Below are 12,557 nucleotides of genomic sequence, written 5' to 3'. Positions count from 1 at the left end.
ACTGAAAGAAAAGTTAATGCCAGTGGCGGATCTAGGCTGGGGCCGGGGGCCTAGGCCCCCCAGTTTTTGAGTGACAAAATTGATTTAAGCTATTATTTAGATATTTTTGAAAGTTTTTAGTAAACATGATAGGCCTATCATAGCCTGGGTTCTGACCCCCCCTGAGTTTTTACCGTCTAGATCCACTTCTGGCTAATGCCAGAAGAATTATTTACACGCAAACTGAGAAAGAATGCTGTTCCAAGTATATTATTGAAAGGTTTAAAATCCGAGCCATTGAACAAGCACCGATCTATGTCCAGTTACCAACGTACAAATATCGTACAAGACGCAATTGACGGTTGTAGTCAAGACGAGGCATTAGAGGGTAATAGAGACGATGTCACTCATGATTCTGAAGATATTGCTTTAAAAATAAGCTATACAATGGGAATTAGGGAGTGAAATATACCGGCTTGTAGAAGGAATCAGTGACGATGACTGTTCCTCAAGACATTGATTCGTCATTTAATTTCTCTGTATCATGTGACAATGATGATGAAACGGGTGATGAGAGTTGTTCCGCGGACAGCTATGCAAATAAAAGAAATTTAACCGGTGAAGTGTTTTTCGTATTCTGGCAAACTTTACAGATGCTATTTCATTTTTGCCTCATATGTTGCGCTCCTGTACATACTTTGAAGCACAAAATTATAGGGTCAGCGTTAAAAATTGCAACAAATCGTGAAAATGAGCATACTTATGTTTGGGAATCGGAAGAATGATTAAAGAAAAGGTACTTAGGTGTTGCAGCAATCTCGTCCGCCATCTATTTACATGATATTGGTTTCGATTTTTTTTTTGGGGGGGGGGGGGACGCTGAACTTATGCTCTATAGGATACGTTTTATAATATTATAAAAACGTTTGTACAGCCCACCATCAGATATCATTTTCTACATGCAGATGATATTTGTAAGTCTTTGCAATCAGTTCTGGAAAAGGAAACCGCACTTAGAACTACCACCGCACCTCTCACAAACGAAATGCTTGACACTGTGTAGTATGTAAGCCTGCTCTCGCTCCTTGACCACCTATGACGTCATCACAAAATCTTTCTTCCTCTGTTACTCGCTAACGACTGAACGTATCGCGCTCAAACAAACACCATTCCTTTTAGAATTTTCAACTCTACAAATGGAAATAAATTGTAAAAAATGCATTTCTAAGTCGAACTGCTCCTTTAATAAGTATCAAGCAAGAGGGGGAATCCCACTCTTATAACCGACCTAAACAGGAGAATTCAGATTTTTTAGATTTGCTAGTTGCTGAATTAACCACCGATTCACGCGGTAGGTTTCATTAATGTATTTCTTTGTGCTGTCCATAATGAACGTAGAATAGAATAATGTGTTGGGACTGCTTTCTATGTAGACGTACTGTCAAAATAAGCTAGTTTTAGTTTTCACTGTAACTTATTCATCATCTAACAGCTCTTTACCGTTTATAAATCTGCTAGATATTGATTTGTTTTCTACGTTCTTTCAAATATATTTACAATAAGTTTTAAAGCGAGTAAATTTCAACAACAAACTATTATCAAGGTGTCAGTTTGAGTAAACATACAAAGAAAAAATCAGGAAAATAATTTACGTTGCCTTTACAGGAGATAAAGGTGGTTGATTGGAGTTTAATGTCGCTTTTCAGCATACGAGACGGGACCTACTGCTTAAAGTGGGATTCGAACTGCTACTGGAATCTGTATCCGAGACAAGTACCTTCACGAACAATTGAACCCGGAACCTCGGCACAGAAAGCACGCGCATTAGTCTCTCGACCGCGAAAGGGAAGTACAGGAACCAAAAGAAAAACATAACAAGGCCACCATATGTATTATATTAAAATCATTTAACTTTTAAAAAGAATGTAATAAATATGAATATACTGAAACTATATATAGACTGGATTTAAGAACTTCAATCGTGGAGGCTGTACGTAGATCAAACGAACTTCCGCAGTGTGTTCTAGTATTTCAATTAGTGTGTGTCTTGCATTTGAAATTACTCTAACAGATAAACAACATTCAATCCTCCCCCCTCCCCCTTTCCACCAATATATAATAAAGTACGAACTTCAATGTACGTTTAAAAACAGAATTTGACAGTCGAATTGACCGGAAATTAGCTTTAGTGCCTCGCTTGTCAGGTGAATGCTTCGCAAACAGATCAGTTTCATATATTTATCATTTAATTTTTCTTTGGTCTGGACTGTGATGGCAATTGTTTTCTAACATGTTCTACTCACATTGGCGTGTTTGAAAATGAAATTATCATTCACTGCGGCCATATATTGCAGAAAAATTTCCCAGAAAGAAAACGAGCGAGATACAGTAACGATATTTCAGACTTTTTTTGGGGAGGCAAGATCAAATAACTCAGAGAAAAGGGGGGGGGGGATCTTTATCCCGGAAAGTCCAAATGATGCCACTGAACGAGAAAGAAGAGCGATTATTAAAGGATTTCATTTATGGTTTAATGGGCACTTTTAAAGGACTTGTACATTTAGTTTTAAGTTATTATACATATTGAGATTCCCTTTCTCTCCTTTATTTATTTATTTCATTTATTTATTTATTATTTTTTTTTTTTTAAATAAGATACTAATATGGATTCAGTATATCATTCGATTATATATTGCTGATCATGAAACAGTTCCCTGCCTCCCCACCCGTCTCTGTATTTTTACAGGAGCTCTACTTTGATAAAAGGTATCATATTTTCCTATATTGGTAGTGTGGGAAATAATTATAAATCTTGAATTTTAGAAATTTGCGTAACATTAAACGCGGAACAGTAAATCTAATCGTAAATGAATAAAGATGAAAAAATTGTCTTTTTCTTTTTTTCTTATAGATATCAGGGATCAAGGAGAGTTGAGCCATGAACAAGGAGAAGAAGTTGAACACAATGGTAATGCTGAAAAGAATGAAGTTGCTGCTCCACTTGTTGGAAGTCAAAAACGAAAAGCCCGCAAACAGTTCATTACAAGATTGGATCCTCAGAATGCTCATGCTAGTCGAGGTAAAGAAGCATTTATTCAGGTTCTGTTCTTCCATTTAATACTTTCTTTTATGAGCAGTTATTACTGAACAGGAAACATTAAAAAAAGTAAATTAGATGCTAACTTGCTTTTGTATATCAGAAAGGTTTTTCGTAAGCGCTATGAATAGCGTTTTCGCCCTTGTTTCTTCCATGATTTTCGGAGGGATTTTTAAGATTTTCATTACTGATTCTACCCCTTACTGAATCGATATCATATTTCCATTTACACGTTAAAGATAGATAATATTTGTATGTATACTTATGCATGTATATATGAGGGACGGTGGGTCAATGGTAGAGCGCTGGTTCGATCCCACCTCACGCTAAGTGGGTTTTGTGATGGTCAAACATCATGTGAGTAGATTTTCTCGGTCTTTCCATCTCATAATCGCCGTCTTCCTTAACCTCAGAGCATAAACGTGAGACATTTAAACGTAAAAATGTGTGTATGTACGTATGCTTTCAGACTTATAGAAATGAGTTGACGCAAAATTAAAAATTAATATTGGTCGTACCTCAGAAAGCATTGTAATTTTAAATTACCATACAGTTTCGGTAGATTCTCTTACCTTTTTTGAACTAGACGTTGTATGTAAGAGATGATGAAATATACTTTGTATCTTGTTACATTATATCCTAATGGATAAAAATCTGATGCGTCAAACTATTCAGGTAATGATGCTACTAGAATACAATGATTGCAGAACAGTATCTTCGTAATAATAAGTATTTACCGCGAGAATTTAAAAATTTCTGTAATAATGTCTCAGAACCGTAAATTCGTCTGGAATTCTCATTTGTGTGACTTACGAATCCAGTCATGTGTATAAACGGCAGGGCTTTTAATTTTCTGCAGCTCTGTTGCTGTATGCATAATTCCTTGTGAATACAGAGTGGACTTTTTCTTTGTGTTAAATATCCATGTGGAGGTTTTACCTGATGATGCGGATAACGGTTTCCTTGTGCATTTTCACCGACAAAATACTTACTTTGTGTATTTAGACAGGAAAAAGATTCGGTTTACTAATTCTTAACGACTGAAATGTACAGCAATTCAACATTATCTATTATACATCTAATACAAACAAGAAATCCAGACTGCGAAAAACGAAATCCCACGTAACTAGACACATGATGGATACAATAGTCCTTCTTACTGGCGACGAAGAAACTAATTTTCGATCTGACTCAAGCTGTGTGGAAATTTTGAATCCAACCGTTGAGTGGCATATGATGAAGAGATTGTAGTGTGCACTGACAAGAAAATATGTAGGAGAATGAAGGTCCAAACCTAGATACAATGTTCCAAGAAATTGAAATAAAATAAAGATACATTTGTTTTTATTTAAGCTACTAACGGGTACGAGAGCGGAAACAAACAAGTAGTAGAAAGATATGCAGTAGAGTTAATTTTCAATCTAACCTATGCTCACTGAATCGAGTACCCAGAGACAAACCGAAAGAAGCAAACGAAAGCATATTGATACCTGAAAGCCCATGACACGTACGAAAACCGATGACAGCATCAACTTTTTGCGACTCAATTGAACGTTGATTGGATCTTTTGCCGTGCAGACTATTAAAACTGAGTTTAGCAGCATATAGGGAAATTTGTTTGTATTTATTCTTTGCGCTTCAAAACTCATAAATTCTATCTTTTAAAATTCATATTAGACTCAGCAACCCGGGAATTCCCACTGTTAGCCCTACCGAACGCATCTCCGCTTTCTCTGTTCTGTCATCACGCTTCGGACCCATTATATTCATTATTCTCCCTGTCACCTACGACCTAAAACGTTCTAGTCCCTGTGAACCGTTCTCCATATTGTACTTGCGTGGCCCCAGCGCTCTAGGAAAACTGTTATGAAATGAAGTGAAATAAAATATTTCAGTTTAACGTCCCACGTTTATGCCCTTTTAGGCTAAGGGGGACTATGATTAAGGCAAGTGAATGATGATGGAAGAATTGGTGGAATGAGAAAGTGGGAGAAACAAATATCCCAATAAAACCCACGGACATGAAGTTGTCTACCACAAACTTACTTGGCCGGCGATCGAACCAGGAACCTCATGCACCAGAGGTAAGCGCTCTACCACTGAGCCAGCCTGCCCCCAGGAAAGATTGTAAGTACACGCCCCGAACCTCAGATATCCAGTACAAAAATTCTGGTTCAATTATCTCGGTTTGTTCTAACCATGTATAAATTCATATATGAAAATAATCATTTAAGGGCACTGTCATGGATACTCGTATGCTTCCTCCCCCTCTCATACACCAACCTATCCATGGACTGCTGGGAAAAGCAAATACTCTGCTCATCTTTGTAAATTTTCCTGTGTCTTCGATTCATTGATTCTTTTCTTAATATGATCCATGGTCTATCAGTAATGGAACTATTTTTACATAAACCCCAACTATCGGTTAAATTCAACTTTTAGTCCTCCAACCATATGTCACTTTCGTTGAAGACTTGAGAACATACTTCTTGAGACTGATAAATAGACGTTATGGAACTATCAGTAATATGCAGTTACGCATCTTCCAGAGCTCTCTACTCTTAGGTGTTCCCTACTCTGTTTTGTGGCGATTGTGGAATTCGTTTATCATATCATTTCAACAACTATCATAAGATCCTGTCGTCAGCACGGTTCACCCGGAGCATCCCATATCTTTATCCACAAACAAATCAGTCATGCTAAAAACCTCCACCGAAAAAAAAAAAAAAAAAAAAAAAAAGAAAAGAAAAGAAAGAAAGAAACTTAGAACCTTTGTTTCTAATTTCCGCAATGGCATCTCAGTTTGCATTACCTATAGAAACCAATAAATTTTGCTGAGTACACCCTTATGTGATAGTTTATAGAGACTCTCCCATTCTGCCTCAGAATCGTTTTTCGAGGGTCCCTAAATTTCCCCTTCCTATTACGAGAACTAGTCCATTGAAACACCTCAAACTGCTACCGAAGAAAAGACAGAAACCCAAATTTTAAACTTGTCGTATTGTTGACACCAGTTGATATTCCACCACAGAAATAACATATTTCATCATTTCAGTAAGTACGATTCTTCCAATCTCATTTATATCCTTCTGCATCCACTGCTCAGTCCTTTATGTTGGCGAAATTATTACTCTTCTTTCTATACGCATCAAAGACTAGCGATACTTTAACGTCTTTTAAATACCTGATCTATCTGTTTCAGAACAAACTCATCACACCGATAAATTCGACTACACCTTTCAGAATGAGACGGGAAGATATTTATAGCGCATTAGCTTCTAGCGCCGAATCTTTACCTTAGTCTTGACCGACTATAACTATCCCACACTCCGTGTCCCATACTTCCATTTTAATCTCTACCACAATATTTTCTTAGATAAATTTTCATTTTATATTGTGTCTTCATTATCACTTCTTTTCTTCTATTTCATGTGCTGTTTATTTGTATTTTTGTATTTGTTCATTTTCTCATTTTTTGATTTTTATTGTTTTTTTTTATTATTATTATTTTACATTATTATACGTGTTAGGTGATTAAAGTGGTATGACAATAATGGCAAATAATAGTTGCTAACATTGACTTAGATTTAATTCAATGATGGAGCCACGGCGATAGCAGTGGGGGCTGTTGACTCCTCCAAAAGTTACCTTTTCTTGCTAAGCTGTGTTGGTTTTGCGATACCCAGAGCTCCATGCCCCCTACCCCAAGCTAATACAAGTTTAATCGAGCTCTTTACTAAAACTATGAATTCGACATTAATATCTAGTATTTGTCATTTTCGATTACTTTTACATGTCACCCCTTTCTGTCTCCAACCATAGAGCTAGAGGTGTCTTACTCCACAGCATTTTTTCCCCAGATATGTCATATGTGTAGTAAGTTTGATTGGTATAACTTCTGGCATTTCAGAATTATGATGGAACATACATACATCTTTATATATATATATATATATATATATATATATATATATATATATATATATATATATATATATATATATATATATATATATATATATATATATATATATACAGTATAGATGTACGTGCGATTAGCTTCGTAGAATAAATAACGAAGAGGCGTTTTCCGTTACAAAATAAAGATTGATTGTTTTAACAAAAGAGACACTGACCAAAGCTTAAAACCCCTTTATTTTAAATTATAATTTGTAACTGTTTCGGATATCTAGCATATCCGAAACAGTTACAAATTATAATTTAAAATAAAGTGGGTTTTAAGCTTTGGTCAGTGTCTCTTTTGTTAAAATAAGGAACCGAGTAGAATAAATAAGTACATGCAATGCCTTGGCCGTTATCCTTTAAATTACAGAAGCAGCTGACATGCCCGTTCTTACCTAAACTTGGTCTTAAATGTCCGGAATTGGTACCGGAACAGCTTATGATCTCGAAAACATAGTAATCGAGATGGATCTTGATAGATTCAACAGTAATCCCTGTCATCTTATTTTTCACCCCTTCTTACCTTCATGCCGATGGGGTTGAATTTGGACTTAAGTGATATCAGGAATGATACTGTTCATCTCAGCGATCCGAAAAACTATGGATTCGACACTTAACCGTCGTTTTCATTTTTTTTTTTTTTTTTTTTTTTTTTTTTTTTTTTACATATCCCTTCCCTTCCTAACTCATAGGGAATCTGATGGAGGTGAACGTGGACTTAAATGGCATCGGAAGTGTCACTGTTCATTTCAATGATCAGAAAACTATGGATTAGATATTAATTGCGATTATTTTTTAAAATTATTGTTACACAGTCCACCTTCTCACACACCTAGGGGCAATAGAGGATCTAGCCCGCCACTGGGGACTGAACTTGTATTTAATTAACATCAAGACTGTCACCAATTAATTTAGCAATCCCGGAAACTATTGATTTGATACTAATATCTGTCATTTTCGATTATTTTTATAAGTTACTCCTCCCACTTCTCTTAGGTGTAGTAGAGGGGTCTTACCACTTAGTTTTCTTTTCCAGGCTGTAAATAATGTGTGTACAAAGTTTAGTTGAAATTTCTCTAGGCATTCCAGAGTTATGCTGGAGAATATATATATATACGTCCCGGCTTTCAATGAAAATATTAACTGTCCCGAAAACGCCTGTTTGTCCCGGTTTTCGTTCTTCAGATTAAAAAGAAAAAAAAAAATCAACCTGCAAGAACTAGTATGTCTCAGCTAAAAACAGAAGGTATTGGGAAGATTTGTGGAACCAATTAATTTTACTAAACAAAGAACAAGGTGTTTGAAAATCATATCCATTCTTTCGTCCTACGAGTTGTTTAGTCTCCAGAGGAAAGAAAAATATCAAAAACATTTTGTTTATAGTTCTGAATTTAGTGTAAATGCATCTTTATTTGCTAAGTGCTAAATTTGTATTTCCTTTAGGGTAGTATTTCTGTCTCAGGTGATGACTAGCAAAGAAAAAATATCTCTTCAATCATAAATGGGAGGGTTTGTCGTAATTGGCACAATATTTAGGACTTGTTAAACACAACAAATCGGAATTCGGAATAAGGGATGTCTGGCAGCTCTTTCTGTATTATCTTTTCCATTCTTTATTCATCCCTTATGTTTTTTCTTCTTTTTTTTTTTGTGTGTGTGTGTGTTAACTGTGTATAGACTAGAATGAACTGAAAAATTGTGACTAATAACTTAGAAAAGACAGGTAATTAATTGATTCTGACTAAATGAGTGGGAACCCTAACCTTATATATAGCCTGTGATTGGGGTTCCGATTTCTCGTTTCCACTTTTACCTTCAACTGGATGCTTCACAGCTATTGTTTTTCATCTTCTTTTGTTCCTACCTTTTTCCTTCCTGCTTATAATTACTATAATGATGTGGTAGCACAAGGAAGAGTCATAAGTTTTGCAATATTGGCATATATGCATAGTTTGAAATGTATATTACGGTTAGTGAAGCAATTCAAGCCATCGATAGTGCTCGCTAGTACGGTTAAAGATAGTGGAAATTAGTGCACTGCTTCGGATGGATCTGCAGTGCCTCTTTCCGTGTGTAATTTGCAATAAAGTCTAATTAAGGAACTTTATTTCACGTGTGCTCGAACTGAACTATAACGCTACGGAAACAACCCAAATACTTGTTCATAATATGAAAGGGTTGTGAAAACAGCGTAGCAACAGATCATACAAGAAATTTCGCACAGGTTGTAAGGATCTCGTCGATCAGCGAGGGTCACCTAGGTCAAAAACCGTTGATTCTGAGGTCGTGCGCCAGACTATACAGGAAGATTCGACGGCTAGCACTCGGAGGGCGCCCAGTATCTCGAAATCCATCGTCATTTTCGCCTCACAAATTGACCCCAGCTCAAGTGGAGAGAAGCTGGGATTCAGCATGTAAGCAATTCCTGAATAACCCGCGTTACCTGGTTTTGCAGAGAACAATAACGTGAGTATTGTTTTGAAATTTTAACGTGCATAAGCACTGGTTAAACAAGGAAAAGATACCAAAATCTGACGCCAAACAGGGTGTCTCGAACACAAGAAGATGCTCTGTAAGTCTAGTAGAATTATAAGAAGATAATTGTCTACGAGTTCGTTCTGAATGCTAACTTGTACTTCGAACAATTAGAGCCGATATGGCATTGTACCAAAAGTATCCTGCATTTGAAAGAACAGTGAACAGAAAGCGGATGCTTTTGCAGCAAGCCAACGCAAACCCTGATACATCTCGAACGATCTGGAATAACTTGGAATTGAACTGATGCTATACTCAACGTTTAGTTCAGACCACGCACTCTCGAATTACGGCTTACTTCCTGCTCTCACGATGCTTTAAGAATCATTAGGTGGTGGAAGCTGTAATTCAAGAGTTTGTCGCCTCAGAGAACAAGAACTGATACCCTAAAATCGAAAGACTGGCCGAAAGATAGCTTCAGTCAGTACAATACGATATCCTCTACAGAAGGGAGGCGAAGTAATGAAAAAAAAAATTTAAAAAATGTAATTATGTAAAATAAGAAATGTAATTATAAATGTATTCCAACCTATTCCATTTGGAGACTTCACAATTACTTTCCTGTTCTTAATTTTTTTCCCGCTTTTCTAGTTATTTACTTTTTTTATTACCGTTTTGGGATTTCTTTCTCCTACATGTAAATAACAGTAATTATTTCTTTTACAGATACTTCCGTGGTTGAGCCAGATGTTTTGAACAACATGGGATTGAAAACTCTTGCTGAAGTAGCAGCTGCTGAGAAGAAAATAACAAAATGACTAGTAATATATGAGATGTTGCGTAAAATAACAGTCAAAACGTCAGGTTAGTCATGTAAAACAAGTCGAGAAGTGTTAGCTTTCGTTTCTTTTTTATATGAAACAGAAACACTGAGTATCTGGTCAGTGTTCTCAGTGTTAGTTTCATACTTATACGTATATAGATAAGTATATATATACATATATTGTTGTTGTGTGTTATACGTTATATGTATTCCATCAGCAATGCAATAAGTAGAAATGCATTGCGATTATTGTATAAAAAGAAAAAAGATAAAAGAATGTTGATGAACAGTTTTATTTTTCTATGGAAAGGTGTAATATATATAAATAAATATAGTTGTAAATGACATTATTCAAATGAAGGCGTGTTTCTCGATTATGATTGTTGTTGGAAAGGTTATCTGTTTTGTAATATTTGAATGGATTGTTCAAAACAAACGTTTTTTTCTTGTTTTATCAATAAATTTGTTTATTACGTTGTGTTTTTAAGTTTACTGAAAAAAATTACTCTACAGACGTATATTTTATAAATTTCTCTCATTGAACAGTAGTTTTACATTGTATTATATATTAAGTATATATGTTATATATGTAAAATGTATGTATGTGTAAATTTTTCTTGAATGTACATGTGTACAGAAGTTAGCTTACCCGTGAAATTATGTTTCGAGTGAGCTTTATTTACGACAAACAAAAAAGAGGAGTTATTATTCAAAAATGTATTAAATCTGTAAATTTGTATAGTCTGAAAGAAACTACGTGCGTTTTATTTAATTGGAATGCAAACTGCAATTTGCTCGAAGTTGAATATTGTAAAAGTCAAATATTAAAGAAAAAAAATGTAGTTATTATGAAAGGAGGACTAGTCTGTAACTAAATTTGTTAAAAGGAAAGATCAAATGTTGGTGATAATATATAGACTTGTTTTCAGATGTAACCATTCCTAGAGCTGGATTGAATGATATTGAGTTGCATGTCTCTTTGAAGTTCAACGATGAATTTTTATCATCAGTATTGTATCAATTGCTCTTCATGGGTCCATATTACAAGGTGTAGATGTGGTCAGTCATCAGGCCGGGGAAGGGTGTTGGGGAGAGTGTTTCTGCTGTGATAGTCATGTATAATTCCTACATATTATTTGTATTAATGGTGCCTTGGATAAAGTAAACTGTACGTACGTCCAGTTTCGGATAACTCCATGCCTGGTTTGATGACAAGATTTCTTAAGTTAAATAAATGTTGGATTTTTTAAAAAATTGATATGTCACTATTACAAGCATTACTAATTTTCACTGTTATGTTTTTTTCTTTTCATTTTATATGTTCTGTTATGTTTATTGTGTAAAAATGCTATTCAAATAATATATTGTGTATATATGTATTGTGTACACCGCTAGACAGAGGATGTGTTTGTTAAAAAGAGGTGATAAATAAAGTTATTTATGACTATATAGTGAAAAGTGTGTTTAACAGGTATCAGCAGGTACTGATGCAAATTTCAGTGTAGGTATTTTTGATAAGAACAAGCTTTAAATGGACATATGGAAGTAGGGCGAAATAATGTGGACAATTTTCAATATACAGTATATATGTGTAATATATCAAAATTTTGAACTGAAATCGCAGATTATAACGGGCGAAATAAAGACATATATATAAACAATACTTTTAGAAATTTCGTTATTTATCTGTCCTGGAGAGAAAGTAGATGATTATAAGTTTGGCAGTTGAAAGAATAGTACTTTGTAGATGTATGTACAGAACGTTACATACGAGTTTGTTTTGTTAATGAATTCACATGCAATTATAGTTATATATATATATATATATATATATATATATATATATATATATATATATATATATATATATATATATATATATATATATATATATCATTCTGTACTGACGATGAAAATTCTTGTGTATATACAGTATGGCGCTAAATTCGTTGTACAAAAGCAGAGCAGTGATTCCTGAGAATAAAAAAACAAACAAAAAAGTTCCAATAAACATAGGGCGAAAACCCCATCGTTTACGTGTTATAGGCTGCCGAAAACATGAAAAAATGAATTCTAAGGGTCCATAGCTCCAAAACTATGGGACCTACTGTAGTCGGGTTAAGACTTCACTTAGGAACTAGTATGCACTCTATCCAAAAATACATGTTTTAGAATCCTAAGGTACTTACGCAACAAATTTGAGGTAAATTGAGAATACTT

General features: G+C 34.9%; 1 protein-coding gene across 8 annotated transcripts in view; it reads left to right on the top strand.

Moving 5' to 3' along the window:
• The window catches only part of bbx (bobby sox), a 205,292-nt gene extending 193,151 nt beyond the window's left edge, over window positions 1–12,141 (top strand). For all 8 annotated transcript variants that reach the window (XM_081771660.1, XM_081771665.1, XM_081771661.1 and 5 more), the window contains 2 exons: window positions 2,891–3,058; window positions 10,241–12,141. In XM_081771660.1, the coding sequence (XP_081627786.1) occupies window positions 2,891–3,058; window positions 10,241–10,332 (260 nt within the window). In that variant the 3' untranslated portion in view covers window positions 10,333–12,141. The remainder of the gene's footprint in view (window positions 1–2,890; window positions 3,059–10,240) is intronic.
• The last annotated feature ends 416 nt before the right edge of the window (window positions 12,142–12,557 follow it).

This window comes from Thermobia domestica, chromosome 9 (assembly GCF_964235325.1).
Source record: "Thermobia domestica chromosome 9, izTheDome1.hap1.1, whole genome shotgun sequence".
NCBI classification, from domain to species: Eukaryota; Metazoa; Arthropoda; class Insecta; order Zygentoma; family Lepismatidae; genus Thermobia; species Thermobia domestica.
Note: the sequence above shows the minus strand (reverse complement) of the source record. Positions and strands in the feature narration are given on the sequence as shown.